At 41.2% G+C, this 16,201-nt stretch overlaps 1 protein-coding gene across 2 annotated transcripts in view; it reads left to right on the forward strand.

Annotated features, from left to right (window-relative positions):
• The first annotated feature begins 2,684 nt into the window (after positions 1-2,684).
• The window catches only part of LOC129547258 (protein CFDP2-like), a 39,315-nt gene continuing 25,798 nt past the window's right edge, over positions 2,685-16,201 (forward strand). Inside the window, exons 1-3 of one of the 2 annotated variants that reach the window (XM_055413113.2) lie at positions 2,685-2,889; positions 14,499-14,616; positions 15,696-15,915. In XM_055413113.2, coding sequence (XP_055269088.1) covers positions 2,826-2,889; positions 14,499-14,616; positions 15,696-15,915 — 402 coding nt within the window. In that variant the 5' untranslated portion in view covers positions 2,685-2,825. The remainder of the gene's footprint in view (positions 2,890-14,498; positions 14,617-15,695; positions 15,916-16,201) is intronic. The other variant, XM_055413112.2, reaches the window with a different exon arrangement.

A 16,201-nucleotide genomic window follows, 5' to 3' on the forward strand; every position in this document is an offset into this window, starting at 1 on the left:
TTCTGCAGATGAGGAAGAGGGTGGCAGGTTGGCATCTGTCAGTTCAACCTCAGACGTTTGGCTCTCAGCACTTGATGGAGTGGGCAATTTTTTTCTCCCAAAATGACTCCAGAAATGACATCGACCTTGTCTGCTTAGCTTTTTGCCTTAAGTGTCTCAGCATAGGGGCAAATGCACAGGAAGTTAAGCGCTTAAATTTGAGGCTTCGATCAAGCATAGGGTCACACTCTTCCATGTCAGTGAAAATTTTTTCCAAAGCGGAGTTCCATTCTGTTATTTTGACTTTAAGAGGGACAATTTCTGTACTCTTCAGCTGACTTTCATCAGTGTTTTCGTCGTCACTGTCTTGCTTTGCCATCTCGTCCAAGTCTTTGTTGGTGGGTTCTATTGCTTTCTCTACCAAAATTTCCTCCACATCTTCCTCATGTCACCAAAGCCTTCTCCACTTATTTGCATGTGGTATGCATTATGTTTTTGACACTGTTGTTTATACTTTATGCAGCACCTTCAAAGCCTTCGAAATTTTCCACGCAGTCCGGTCAAACATTTTTCCAACAGTAATTGATCATCACCTGCTTGATGTTGCCGACATAATCAATCACCTCACGTACAGTGACTGATTGCCAATAGTCCATCATGGTAGTTTTCTTGTTGGCTTTGAGAGCCTCCAAAGTCTTGTTATACAGCTCACTTGTATACCGTGACTTGAAGGCTTTCATTATGCCCTGATCCAGGGGCTGGATGAGAGGTAGGACTGGGGGGAATGAAAAGAGCTTCCATGTTGGGGTGGGCATTTTTGAGTTTTTCACAGCAATGGACTGGGGCATCCAAAGTTAACAAAAGCTTCAAGGCAAGGTTTCTACCCTGGGGAGAGTATTCAGCTTCTAATATGATTCAGCTGTGGAACCAATCAGACGCCTTCCACCCTTTTTGGTTTCACCTCCAGTGCACAGGATATGGTTCACGTTTTTCCCGTTAAGTGCTTGTGAACGTGAAGGTCTGTACACCGGTAAGGGTTTGCACTTAGAGTCACCCTTGGCATTGGTGCACGTAAGTAGGGTTGCATGGTCCTGGAATGATTTAAAGCCAGGGGCATTGGAGGCCATTCACGTTACATAGGTTCTTTTCCCAACATTCTTGTAGAATATGCCAGTTTCACCAGCGTTGAAAACCGGCTCTTCAACATACCGCTTTTCCTGTATTACATTTCGCAAGCATCGTTTGAATTCTTCCGCAGCCTTCTGATCTGCAGAACTTGCCTCAGCTGCAAACTTAACATTATTGACACCATATGGCCTTTTGAAACATGCAACCCAGCCAGCGCTACAGAGAAGGGCTTCTTCACATTTTTCTGACCCTGGGTAACATGATGGTAAACTTTTGACTTTCAGCCTCAACAATGCTGTCCTCCAGACTTTTTTCATCGGTTTTATTGGTTGAATCCACAAATTGAGCCTCTTTTCCATCTTTTCCATAGCTGCCTCGCACACTGTGAATGTCACTTTAGCACGTTATGGAGCAGCACCAGATACAGATCGTGACTTTCCTTTTCCTTGACGTACTGGATAGTTTATTCTTCAACACTGAACTCACAGCCAATAGCACTACAAAACATACCTGAATGAAGCTTTATCTAACCCAAGTATTTTCTTCATAAGGCACATCACAACCTTCTTGCGCTTACAAACATTAGGAAGCACCCCAGCAATACGCTTGTTACCAAGTGCAAGCTTGCTCTGCTCGCAGCACGATAAGTCAGTGAGTCAGAGAGAGGAAGTGTCGCGGCAAGGCCGGCAGACGGAGAAGATGGCAGGCTTGTGCGTCAAAACAACCATCTTACTGGGATCTGGATGCCAGTTTCTTTTATAGATCAGAGAGAAAGAAGCAATGAGGAATACAAAGCAGAATAGAGAGGGAGATGCAGTGGGGAAGTAAAGTCAGAGGGTCTTCAGTCTTGTAAAACATCTCCAAGGGAATGTCCAGCCTTGAGAAGGGGTGTGTTAATCTCTTCTATTCACAGGTGGGCAGGGACAAACTACCTCTCCTAGAGCGGAACAAAGGCACTTTAGTTTACAGTCTAGCAGAGAAGCAGGGTCCTCCAGGCAAGTCATTGAGTATGATTATAATAATAAAAGCAAGTCAAAGAAGCAGTTTCCAACATGGAGTCAGAATTGGCTTCCTCCCTGCAACACACCCAGGGGTCATTTTAAACAGCGAAATCACCGACAGAGAGCACAAAGATGAAAAAACAAAAGAAAACGCGGCACTAAACAGACTGGGAAGACGATATTTATTTACACTAAGAGGGCTGAAGCAAGATAGCAAATTGTCTGCCTGCAACCTCAGTATAACCCACCACTGGTTAACTCAAAAATTTCACTCTCTGAGCATGTCGGGGGAAGTAACCCCGGAAACCACCGTGAATATTGATTTTGGGGGGGGGGTAACTATTTTAACAAGTAAGCGAATTCAATAGTATCAACCAGTGACTAACGAAGGGCAGCTGTGTTCCCATGGGCAAAACAAATTTTCCTTAAGCAGATACACCAAATCAAAGCCGCTGAGCCTGAAGACTATAAGTCCCAGCATGCACCGTTTCAGGACGAAGCCCGCGTTCCGCCGACCGCCATATAAGCGTCAGGTCCGCGGCTTTGACCCGGAAGTGGTGCTTCTCGACTTAGCGCCGTTTCTGCGTGTGCGCACGCGCCGCCGCAGCCGCCGCCATCCCCGTCGCCTGCGCGCACTCCGCGTTTCTACCGTCTCTCCCTAGAGCTTTGCCGTTGGAGGCGGTTGCTGCGGCACCGTAGGCCCCACGCGGCAGCAATATGGAGGAGTTTAAGTCCGAGGATTTCTCCGTCTCGAAGGAGGACGAGGACTACGCGCTTTCGGGTGAGCACTCCTGAGGCGAGAGGCGACGTGCCCCGCCCCCGCCTCTCTTGAGGCTCGCTTTGCCAGGCTTGTGGGCCCGGTGGGAGGGTGGAGTGGTTCTCAAGTGGCCCTGAGCCCGCACCGCGCGGCCGCGTGGCCCCAGTTAGCGTACCGGGACCTTTTCCCCGGCTGCTTCTCTGGGCCGTGTTCGGCCAACGCCCCCTGGGAGGGCGGGAACCCGCAGGTGAGCTCGGCCGCTAGTGGGGGTTGGGTATCTCGTACCCTCAGCAACCCTGAAAGCTTCTGAAAGGCCATCTTACGCAGACCTTCGTCCCCAGGGAATTGCTAGCATCACGACCCCGATACATCATTTTCTGTCCTCAAAAGAGAGATGGTGGTTAAAAGCACACATAGTGGTGCCTTTTGCTTCTCTGCGGCCTCTGTATTCAGCCCTTATGGGCCTTTGTTTCATTGTTTTTCTGTGTTGCCCACGTCTTGGCGCTCTGTGCACCGTGCAAACAGAAATAGGCAGACGCGTTTGGGAGAAGGAAAGAGTGGCTTTGTTACTTTGCCAGGCAAAGGGTTAGGGAAACACGGTAGGCTAGCGCGTCAAGAACTGTGCCCCTCTCCCTGGTGAGTACGGAAAGGTCGTATAGTCAGGCAGGAGTTAGTGATAAAGGATCAAGGCGGTAACCGTCTAGTATTCTGCAAAGTTTCAAAAAGTTTGCTGGCCAGATTAGGGTGTGGTCCAGTTTGTCAATGGTGGTGAGCTTCTCTGGTCCTTTAATCTTGTCTCAAGTGGTTTCTTTGCTGTTTCTGCTTTGAATAGCAAGTGTTCTGCTGTTTGGAAATGTGAGAAGGTCTAGACTGGAGTCTTGCCTATAAGAAATAGGGAATAAAAAGGCCTCTGTGCCCAGGAGTCACTAACGGGCCTGCGCAGCAACATGTATAGGCTTCTAAAACAGATTCAGACCAAAATGTTACCCATACCTACCCCTTGTGCCATCGTGCCCGTTCCCCAGACTCCCGCACCTCATTAGAAATTTCTGCTCGCTCAGTTGCACTGGGTCAAACAAGACAAAAAAAGCCTGGAGAGTTGTCCTTGTTCACATTCTTTCGGTGGAGCCAATCATTACATTCAGCTTGAGGCAGCAGCGAAGATGAATTTCTGATCACTCCGTCACGTATGGCTCTTACTGAGCTACCATTATCAACTAAGACTTGCCATAGTTTCCCCGCTCCTTTCCTGCGTTAGATTCTTGTCCGCCAACATTGTGTGTGGTAAGTCCCACTCTTTGTGACCCTGTGTACTGGGGGCCGGTCAGGCTCCTCTGCCCATGGGATTCTCCAGGCCAGGATACTTGAGATGGTTGCCATGCTCTCCTCCAGGGGATCTTCCCAACCCAGGGATGGAACCCCAGTTTCCTGCGTCTCTTGCATTGGCATGCATTTTCCCTACCATTAGCACCATCTGGGAAGCTCTTTAAATATCAGCATGATCATTTGAAAATTAGTTTTCATTATAATCAAAGTTACCATGCATCTGCTTAAAAATAGCCAAATATTTCTAAAAGAATTATTTTGAAACTGAACCATTTCCATCACTTTTCCCTGTCCATCCTCCCCTGAAGAAACTGCTTTCTTCTTTTAAATCTGGTATTTCCATCGTCTGTTGACTTAACCCATTCATGTTAGGTCTTCTTTTAACATCTCCTTGAGTCTTTCCCCTCTCTGCCAACACACTTTTTCACCTTCAGTCCCTTCCCACTTCCCCAGCCTGCCAATGTTCCTATGTCAATTTGGGTTAGACTATTATTAATATTGTGTGTTTTTTTATAATGACTTTGTGAACGTCATGTGACTGAACCATCTAGTATATGCAGTCACTGCTCTTCCTGCACTAGTTTGCTCTGGAGTGAATAGTTGCCGTTTTGTTGTTGTTTAGTCATCTATGTACTTACTACTGATTTGATCCTAAATGCTCAAAATTGTCTAAATCACCTCCCAACATATTTAGATTTATTAGATAATCATTTGCTATTTTGAAGTCCATCTTTGTCTTCTCACCTTTTTTTTTTTTTGCAGAACACTAAACTTTATTCACTTTATATATTTTACAGTTCTAAAGTATTTACTTCTTGCTTTGACAAAAAATGAAAAATATAGGAGCGCTGATCGACTCCTCTTTAGGAGAAAAGGGTTATGTACAGCTGTGGAGAGTTACGGTTCCTCCTTTACATACAAAGAAAAATATTAATTTTTAAAATTAATTAAAATACAAAGAAAACCAATTTGTCTTGGTTTTATAATTTTTAAATCTAAAATCTTCCATTGTGACCACTACTTTGGATGTTTTATGTCCCTTTTCTCTTAGATTCCCTGTTTTCTTGGGTCCCATGATGTCTTCTTTCTTGGTGTGTTCCACCAAAATAAGAATAAATCCTCAAATAACTTCTTGAAGAAAGATGTATGTTAGAAACTTTTTTTTTTTTTTTTTGAGACCATGACTATCTGAAAATAACCAGGTGACCCTCAGGCATGATTAATAGTTTGGTATGGAATTCTGTATTCTATAATTTTGGTATGGAATTCTGTAAGTTTCCAGCGCTTTTATTAAAAAAATCTTGTTGCTAGTTTTTACTCATTTACATAAAATTTGTCTCTGGACACTGATAGAATCTTGTCTTTGTTCCTGATGCTTCCCAGTGGTATCCTATCCTTCTGTAACTTTTAAAATTTAGGGGGGACAATTTTCTTCATTTTATTTTTTTGGAATCATCATTATTTATATGTTCACTCTTGCTACACCTTATGGACTGGTGCTTCTGTTGAGTTTTTTCTCTTTCAATAAACTGTCCGTCAGTTTCTTTTCTGTGCAGCCTGGCATTGGGATGGTTGACTGGGGATGGCCAGGTGGGCTGCTCTTTCCACAGTGACTTTGAGGTCCTTAGAGGAGGTGTTGGGAGCAGTCCCAGCACAGTACGCTTGGTCGCACGTCAGCAACCCTTCAGCTGTTTGACACTGTAGACCAGAAACTTCCAGAAGCCACTGTGGAGCATGTGCTTTGTTTTCTTGTTGTCTTCATAACCCGGGTTGGGCATCAAGATATTTTTAATTTTGAAAAATTTTTGTTTGAAAACTTTTAGATAGCATCATGTTCTGTTTCATCTTATTGCTCTATAGATATTAATTACGCTTTGGGCTTCTCACCTTCTGAGATGGCCCGCACGCTATGTAGGTGTTTCTCCCATGACTGCTCTCACTTGCCGAGGTGACTCCGTCCCCTTGGACCACTTTGGCCTTTGGAGACAGTCGGCATTCTGTATACATCTACTTATCTATCAAGTAATAATGATAATAATGTTCTAAATATTTCTACTTTGAATTTATGTACAGTAAAATTCATTCTTAGAGTCTTCGGTGATTTTTTGACAAATGCTTATAGTTATGTAACCACGACTGAATGTAACAGTTCCAGGGCCACTCTTACCCTTCCCTACCCCTGAAAATCATATTATCTGTGTATAGAAAGTTTTATTTCCTCTTCTTCAGTAAGCATAGCTTTTATTTCTCTTGCTAGCCTGTTGTACTTGGTACAGTTCCAGTGTGTACTGAATAGGAGTGGTGAGCGTGGACGTTCTTGCCTTGTTCCCAGTTGTAAGGAGAAAGCATGAGTGTATTCAGTATAATGTTACCTACAGGTTTTTAATAGATGCCTTAAGCACTTCACATTGTTGCGTGTTGTGGTTCATGGGGTCACAAAGAGTTGGACATGACTGAGCGACTGATTACTTAGTCACATTACCAGGTCTGTAATTATGCAGATTTTTTTTTCTTTTTTTAAACATTGTACAAATGAAGAGACTGAGGCACCCAAAGTTACTCGGCTAGATAGTAGATGGGCTGGGATTTGAATCTTGGCAGTCTGCGTATACTGCCCCTCAGGCCTTTTAGAATTAAAGAATTCTCTCTATTCTTGCTGAGAGGTGAATTTTGTCAAATGCTTTTTCTCTATCTATTGCTCGTGTGGTATTTCTTTTTTTATCTGTTAATGTGGTTGATTTAAATTCATCCCACCCCACCCCCATAAAACTTCCTGGATGTATTATTATTCTACATGACTGGATTTGGTTTGCTAAAATTTTGTTGAGAAGGTTTGTGTTTGTTTATAAGGAATGTTGGTCTGTAGCTTTCTGGTAATTTCCTTGTCTGAGTTTGGTATCAGATAATGCTAGCCTGATAAAATGAGGAAACAATCTGTTTCCTCTAAGTTTTTTATTCACCCTAGGTGGGCATTATCATGTTAGACACATTCTCTGATTTTTTCAGTAATTCTTAGTTGTTTGATTCATGTTTAAGTATGGAGGACTGAAAAGGTGATGCAAGCTTTGAGTCTTTGGACAAGATTTGTTCATTTGCTATAAAAAGTGCTGAGGGCTTCCCTGGTAGCTCAGTGGTAAAGAACCTGCCTGCCAGTTCAGGAGACTCGAGTTCAATCCCTGATCTGGGAAAATCCCACATGCCCTGGAGCAACTGGGCCCAAGTGCCACCCTGTACTCTAGAGCCGGGAGCCACAGCTCCTGAAGCCCTGGCACCCTAGAACCTGTGCTCTGCAGCGGAGAGGTCACTGCCGAGAGAAGCTTGCACACCGCGGCTAGGGTAGCCCCTGCTCCCCACAACTTGAGAAAGCCCATCAGTAGCAAAGACCCAGCACAACCAAAAATAAATAAAGAAATACTGAGTCACTACGCTGTACCCTTGAAACTAATATTGTTAATCAACTATACTTCAGTTTTAAAAAGATTTGTTCATTTTGTGCTTTTTTGTATCTAGGGATGTTATTCTGTTTCTTTTTCTTATAGTAACCACATGGAATTTAATATATATTATATACATATAGTTTATAGTCTATATATACATATATATGTATGTATGTATATTATATATGTATATACATATAGTATATATACATATTACTTATATACTATATGTATAGTATATACTACGTTATATACTATATGTATAGTATATATGTATATATATACTATATATACTATACATTCACCCAGTTTTATGAAGAAAAATAAGTTTATAACAAAAGTTCATGAACTTTGTTGAAAATTAGAAAATGCAGGCAATTAAACATAAAATCAGAATTACTACATTCCCACCACCTAGAGATTATCAGTATTGATTTCTTAGTGACACCCACTCATATCTTTTTTCTATTCCTAAGTGTTGTTATTAATATTTGTATTTTTCACCAACCTGAAATCATACTTTTTTCATGTTTCTTTGTAGCCTGCTCTTTTCAGTGAACATTCTCTCCCTATTTCAGTAAACTTTAAGCTCATCTAATATACAAACCATATTCAAGTTTTCCCTGTTGACTCATAAATGGCGATAGCTTTTTTGTTTAAATCATGGTTGAGTTCAGGACTACTTGTATCATTCAGTTGTTGCATCCTTTACATCTGTTTTAATCTAGCACACTCACGTTTCTGTGACATAGATTGTCATAGGAGACCAGGCTGTATGTCCTGTGGAATTTTGTCTGGTTACTCCTGTTAAGTAGAATAGGGAAAATGAGTCCAAAATGGCGGTGGCCAAAAGACAAGGAAGGGAAAAGCCTGTGAAAATAGAACAAAGGAAGGTCCGAGGACCAGAGTGAAGACTGCAGGTAGAACAGCACTCCTGACTAAGCCCAATTTGCATAGGGCAGGCCCAGGGGAAGAAAACATACAAAAGGAGCCAAGTGCTCGCTGCTCGCTCTCTCTCTCTCTCTCTCTCTCCCCCTCCCTCCCCCTCCCTCCCTCCCTCTCTCTCCCTCCCCCTCCCTCCCTCCCTCTCCCTCTCTCCCCCTCCCTCCCTCCCTCCCTCTCCCACGTGCATATGCTCTTTCTCTCTCTCTCTCTCCCTCTCCCGCGCGTTGGGCCACTCTTCTCCGCGTCTTTGGACCAATGTGCCCTCACGCATCAAAGATGGATTTTCCTGCTATCTTCTAAATAAAATAGAGCTGTAACACTGAGCTGTAACTCTGATTTGTCTAAGAGCTATAGCATGGTCCATTTGAGACCTGAGAGCTATAACACTGTCTGTCCAAGACCCGAGAGCTGTGACACGCTGAGGGGGCTTTAATGCCCATCAGCCCAAATCTTTGTTGTGACGAGACAAAGAACCGAGGAACATATACACGCGTGGCACTCTCTCATGATATTAGGTGATCCCTTCATCCCTTGAACTTGTGTTAAATTCGAGTGAGTGAGTGAGTGAATGTCGCTCAGTTGTATCTGACTTTCTGCGACCCCATGGGCTGTAAAGCCCATGGAATTCTCCAGGCCAGAATACTGGAGTGGGTAGCCTTTCCCTTCTCCAGGGGATCTTCCCAATCCAGGGATAGAACCCAGGTCTCCTGCATTGTGGGCGGATTCTTTACCAGCTGAGCCACAAAGGAAGCCCAAGAATACTGGAGTGGTAGCCTTTCCCTTCTCCAGGGGATCTTCCCGAGCCAGGGATCGAACCCAGGTCTCCTGCATTGCAGGCAGATTCTTTACCACCTGAGCTATCAGGGAAGCCCGTGTTAAATTAGAAGTTAGATCTAAATGCTTGGTGGGTTCAAATAAAATAATTTTAGCTAAAGAAAAAAAAATTCATAGCTGATGTGTGTGTTTCATAATGCATAATATCAGAAAACAAAATACCTGATTAATTCGCATAGTTGTGACTTCTGGATCAGAAGGAAGAGAGTTTGATCCCTTAATTGTGTAATTATGTTTTCCCTTGGAACTGGAAAGTGTTTTGTGTTATATTAGGTTGGTGAAAACATAATTGCGGTTTCAGACTGTGAATTTTGTATCATAACTAGACTCAGATATCTTTATTAATCAAAATAGGAACCATTACAATCCACACATTTTTGCCAACAACAAATAAATTTGTTTATTCCTGTAGCATAAAAATGTGTGCTTTGGGATTCGACGAATTCTTGAAAAGCGTTTTCTGAATCCTGCTGGTTGTGGAAGCGTTTTCCCTGCTGAAAGTTGTCAAGATGCTTGAAGTGGTAGTCAGTTGAAAAGAGGTCAGGTTATGGCAAAGGAAACTAAACTCCATAGACCACTTCGTTCAGCTTTTGACGCACTGGTTGTGTGATGTGCAGTTGGGTATTGTCCTGGAGAAGAATTGGGCCCTCTCTGTTGACCAATGCTTGTTGCAGGCATTGCAGTTTTCGGTGCCTTTTATCGGTTTGCTGAGCCTACTTCTCAGATGTAATAGTTTGGCCAGTATTCAGAAAGCTGTAGTGGATCATACTGGCTGCGGAGCAACAAACAGTGACCATGACCTTTTTTTGGTGCAAGTTTGGGAAGTGCTTTGGAGCTTTTTGATCCAACCGCTGAGCTGATCATTACCAGTTGTATATGATCCACTTTTCATCGCAGGTCACAATTCAATAGGGAAATGGTTCATTGTTGCATAGAATAAGAGAAGATGACATTTCAAAAGGACGATTTTTTAAAATTTACGGACAGCTTATGACACCCACTTATTGAGCTTTTTCACCTTTTCAGTTCGTTTCAAATGCCAAACGACCATAGGTGATCGACCTTGCGTTCTTAGGCAACTTCTTGTGTCGTTTTATGAGGATCAGCTTCAGTGATGTCTCTCAGTTGGTCGTTGTCAACTTCTGATGGCTGACTGATACCTCTGTCTTCAAGGTCTCCTTTGCAAAACTTCTTGAACCACCACTGCACTGTTTGTTAGCAGTTCCTGGCCCAGATGTGTTGTTGATGTTGTGGGTTGTCTCTGCTGATTTACAACATTTTGAACTCAAGGAAATTGCTTGAGTTTTCTTTTTGTGTAACATTTCCATAGTCTAAAATAAAGCATAGCTTGGGGAGCAGGAAGCCCCCTCCGGTCCTGCAGCGGGCCGGCCAGACGGAGTGGTCAGGCCTGGGGGTAGATGCTCGTGGGTGGGCCGGGCCAGCCGGCTGCAGGGGAGAAGAAATTTTAAAAAATAAAGTATAAAACGAAAAGCAAGTAATAAGTCATTAGCAAAAAAAAAAAGCGAGAAATGTGCATTAAAATGACGTATAACATGACCACATTCATTTAATGTATTCCAAAATCAAATGACAAATTTCAAATTACTTTTGCACCAACCTAATTTTGGAGAAGGAAATGGCGACCCACTCCAGTACTCTTGCCTGGAAAATCCCATGGATGGAGGAGCCTGGTAGGCTACAGTCCATGGGGTAGCAAAGAGTCGGATACGACTGAGCGACTTTACTTCAATAATATATTTAATCGTTAAAACTTGAATTGTCTTGAACCTTACATGATAATCTTGGGTTGAATTACTACCATCATTGTGGTGAGAGAGTGAGTTTTTCTAGTTTTGTGGTTCTTTTGCATTTATTGGTTGATGTTGTTGGGAAAGTGCAGCTTTTCCTCGTCAGTTGGGGCAGGATAAATATTTAATTCATTTCTCTTAATTACCAATTTTCAAAATTGGGAATAATCTTAATGGTAACCTAAGATGGTGCAAAATATTTTTTCCTATCTTTTTTTAATTCGCAATTATCATAAAGGGGTAACAGTTTTTTTTTGTTTTGTTTTGTTTTTACTGAGTTTCAGTAGCAGTTATTCCTTTTAATGGTCTCAGTATCATTTTTGGCCACTAAAAGTTCTTTCAAACTAGATCTTATATCCTTTTAATGTGACCCATTATACCTAACTTCCTTGTTTTCTGGTACAGCAAAATTTCCCCATTTCACCTTGTGCTTTCCTTCCCTCAAACCCGAAATTAGCTGTACTTTTTGGGGAACCCTTTTTGTGTAGAGTCATATGAAAGAATACAATCTGAGCTTTAAAGAAATGCTCATTGCTAGTAGAGTGACATTGCTTCTGTGCTGTTTCAGTGTTCACTGTTCAGAGCTAGAAAATATTTACCTTAAAAAATGTTAAGAGTTCTGAATTTTTTTCCATGTAATCAGGGCTTTAAAAAATTTTTTTTATTTTAATTTTTTTTAACACCAGAAACATTTTGTATTGGGGTATAGCCTATTAACAATGTTGTCATAGTTTCAGGTGAACATTGAAGGGACTCAGCCATACATATACATGTATTCATTCTCCTGGAAACCCTGCTGGCACATAACACTGCCATCCAGGCTGGCACATAACATTGAACAGAGTTCTGTGTGCTATACAGTAGGTTTTTGTTGGTTATCCATTTTAAATACAGCAGTGTATACTTAACCTTCCCAAAGTCCTTAATTATCCCTCCCCCAACACCTGCAACCATGAGTTCATTTTTTAAGTCTGTGAGTCTAAGAGTTGTGAATTTTAAATTCAGGTTTAACATTTGTTTTCACTTAATTTATTTAATTTTATAATGGTATCATTTCTCTTACTCTGAAGATCTGGATTCTTAACATTATTAGCATGACAACTTCTTCCTTTTATCTATATTGTAAAAGAAATAGTTTCAAAATAACAACACTGATGTTATTTCTCATGATAGAACTTTTCTGGTCTTTAACCTTTTGCTAAGGATGTACAGTCAAAATACTGTTTCTAAAGTCCTTGGAGTAAATTCTTTCTTAATGGGTTGTGTTATCATTTTGGTTATGTTTATATATTTATTTAAACTTTGCTTAGTTTAAGAGATTTTCAGAATCCTGCAGAGAGATAAACACAGAGAACTTGTTTCTGCCACTGCCTACCCCACTGTGTTCTGCCCTGGCCCTTACAGATCACAATTTTTCTTATAGTTTTCTGTTTTTCCTTATAGTTTTGCCTTTTTCGATTCCATTAGTATAAAGTAACACAGTACAGCGAGGTACCCACCACTGTCGGTTTGTTGTAAGTCATTTTACTCAGGTTTTAGGAGGAAGCAAAATTACTTCTGTGTGTTCAGATACCTCAGGAGATTTTCACTTGACACTTGGTGTCTAAAACATGACTTTCTTCAGTTTTAGAACACTTGTGTTGACTATTCTGTCACCCTCAAATGGTTATTTGCCAGATTTTCTTATGGCTGGCTCACTCTCATCAGAGTTTTGCTTGCTTTTTTCATCAGTAGTGAATTTATTTTTGGTTATACTGGGTCTTCTCCGCTTTTGTGCTGGCTTCCTCTCATTTTGGCAGGCAAGAGCTACTCTCTACTTGGGGTGCACCGCTTCAGTAGTTGGAGCTCTCGGGCTCAGGTTCAGTAGTTGTTACACAAGGGCTTAGTTAATCCATGACATGTGGCGTCTCCCCAGATCAGGGATTGAACTCAAGTCTCCTGCATTGGAGGTGGATTCTTATCCACTGTGCCACCAGAGAAGTCCAGGAATTTTTCTCATTATTTTTTTCATTTTCTGAAAAATTTTTAGTCATCTTTATTTTGTGAATGCCTCTCTGAGGAGATTTAATTATAAACGTTTTTTTTTTTTTTCTTTTTCCTAGTTTTGTTTCCTCTAAATTCCTTTGTTTGTTTTCAGTCTTGCCTTTGATAGTAGAGATTTTTCCTCAAGTGTTTAGTGGTCTTAGTTCATTGTGAGTGAATATTTAAAAGCTAATTGGAACTGCAGGATTGTCAAAAATAGCACTGTTTATAATGACCCCAAACCAAATGGCTGTCAACAAAGAGATGGATAAATTGTTGTTTAGTCTACAGTGAAACAATATTTAGGGATGAGAATAAATATGCTGCAGTTCTGTGCAAGGAACTGGGTGACTTACAAATGGAATATTGAGTGAAAGATGATGTATGCAAGAGTACATATTATAAGCTTCTTCCTAAAGCTCAAAAACTAATCTGTGATGTCAGACTTGAGGATAGCAGTTCTCAGGGGCATGTGGCTGGTGCTGGTGATTGCAGTAGGGCACCAGTGGCTTCTGCAAAGCTGCTCACGTTCTGCTTCTCAGATGGGTCTAGTTACACAGAAGTGTCCAGTTTGCTTAATTTCATTGACCTGTACTTTAGCTTGTGTGCTTTTTGGTATGTTATACTTGCAATAAAAGCTTATGTGAAGTAAAAAAGAATAAATCTGGTTGAATCTGTGTATAAAGGATCTGTTGACAGCTACCCACAGAATGTGGTCACACTGGGCATCCAAGAAGCACTTTTGTTGGGACCCCTGAATGTCACTGTCCGAAGGTGGTAGGTTGATATATTTGCTTTTTCTGCTGTGTCTAGCTTGAAGTCTTTAAGCCTTTTTCTAAGCCTCTTTTATTGATAAGACAAGATATGTTTTGTTTAGTTTGAAAGATGTCCAAGATGAGGTAGAAACATCAATTTCTTCTTTGAAAGTTACAGAAGTAGTTTTGGAATAGTAGTTCATTCATTCAGCAAATACGTCTAAAGACATGCGGATCTGTGGTCTCATTGTATGTGGAGCATAGCAGAAATTGCAAACGTTAAATACAAGTGGGATGAGTTAAGGACGGAATTATGGACTGCCCTGGAGGCCTGGAATAGGGGAATTTATCCTATCTTCAGAAACAGGGAGGACAACCCTCATAAAATTATACTTTAGTTTGGTGAAGAACAGAGGAAAGCACTAGACTTTTTTCTGAATGAAAATGTGTCATCTTGCTGTCAAAAACCTTCATTTCTGTCTGATCACCCTCTTATGCGATTTCAGGTGGAGAGTGTCATGAAGATGCTGTAAATGAATTAGTGAAGGAAGATGAAATGGGTGCTGAAGAGGAGACCCAGAAAACCAAAGGGACAAAAAGAAAGGCTGAGAGCATTCTGGCCAGGTGATGCTGCCCTCAAGGCCCTGAAGTCAGCAGCTTTTGACACAGCCATCCAGATTGCTGGGATTGGTCTGATGACAGATTTCTTGCTGCTAGAATTTCTAACCTTTTCTCATTGAGGGAAATATTTGGTGACATTTTAGGATTTAATTCTTATTCTCTGGAAAGCTTTAAAATTTTTTGAGGTTTGATTTAAAAAAATTCATATGTAATAAGTGTGCTTGATTTAAAATGAAAAACTTAGAAATTCTGCGGCTGTCTAGTGGTTAGGACTCTGTGCTTCCAATACCATGGCCTGGTTTCAATCCCTGATTAGGGAACTAAGATCCTAGAAACTGTGTGATGTGCCAGATAGAAAAAAGGGGGGAGGAAGAAAAGAAAAACTCAATTACTAGAAAAAATATGTATTCCATCCCTTTGTTACTTTGTGAAATTATGAAATTTCTCAAGTTGGGAATCTTTCAGTAGAAGTCTTCCTGGACATTAAAAAGTAGATTTTAGAAAAAGAATTTTGAGTATTAGGTGATTCATTTGAAGTCAGAATAGCATTAAGCAATATAATCTTGGGTTCCATGCTATTATCCTTGAGTTTTTCTGTATTCCGTTTTGCTGTCTTCAGAAAATATTCACGAAACAAGGCTCCCCACTCCTCACCCACTGAGAACCCTAGGAAGGGATGGTGTGGATAAATCTGAGGCTTTCGTCAGGCTCTCTCATCAGTCAGTCTCAAAAGTCAAAAGTATCTGGCGTATGTACGTTCTTAGAGCTCTCTTCTTGAACATACTGATTCTGTGAAGTGATTTTGGGTGTTTTCTTGTTGAGAATAGCTAGTCCTAACTCAGAACAGCATATATTTTGGTTCTAAGTGTTTTGGGAAAATGCTAACTGTAGGAACTGGGTTCTTTTTTTCTTCCACAGAATCTCAGCTTACCTCTCACACTCACTGTATACTGTGTGTTAATCAGTAGTCCCTGATGTAAAGTTTTCTGAGGTTTACAACATTATGTTTGGAATCAGGAAGGGATAACTGAAATTATTTTGCCTGTTTATTTTGTCTTTTTCTTGTGATTGTTGGTGATTAGTAAAAGAAAACACACTGGTCTCTCACTACAAGACGAGGATGAGGAGGATGCCAACAGGGAATCTGGAGGAAGTAGTAGTGAGAAGGAAGATGCAGCTGCAGAGCAGGAAAAAGGCATTGAGTCAGAGGATGCCAGGGTAAAGGAGGAGGAGGAAATGTTGGCCAGCTCCGTCAGTGATGTAGAGCCACAATCAGAAGTGCCTCTGAGTACACAAGTTAAGGTAAGTTAATAGTTGAACGGGATGAATGTTTTTCAGAAATTCCCTAGACAAACTTTTTAAATTTGCAAACTCAGATTTGAGGCTTAAGAACAGAAATCAGACTAGCAACCTTTTAATATTAACCCTACCAAGTGAAAAGCGAAGTATTCCCTATGGGAGGAAGCATAAGATTTTCTAATCAAATCAATTTTCAGTGAGAATTTAAGTGTTTAGAGATGGAACAAATGTTAAGAATTGCCAGGAACAACAGTTTGAGTGGACTTTTAGTTTTCATTTTGTATCAAAC

This window comes from Moschus berezovskii, chromosome 22, assembly GCF_049115385.1.
Source record: "Moschus berezovskii isolate FMDL1 chromosome 22, NW_MosBer_1.0, whole genome shotgun sequence".
Taxonomy (NCBI): domain Eukaryota; kingdom Metazoa; phylum Chordata; class Mammalia; order Artiodactyla; family Moschidae; genus Moschus; species Moschus berezovskii.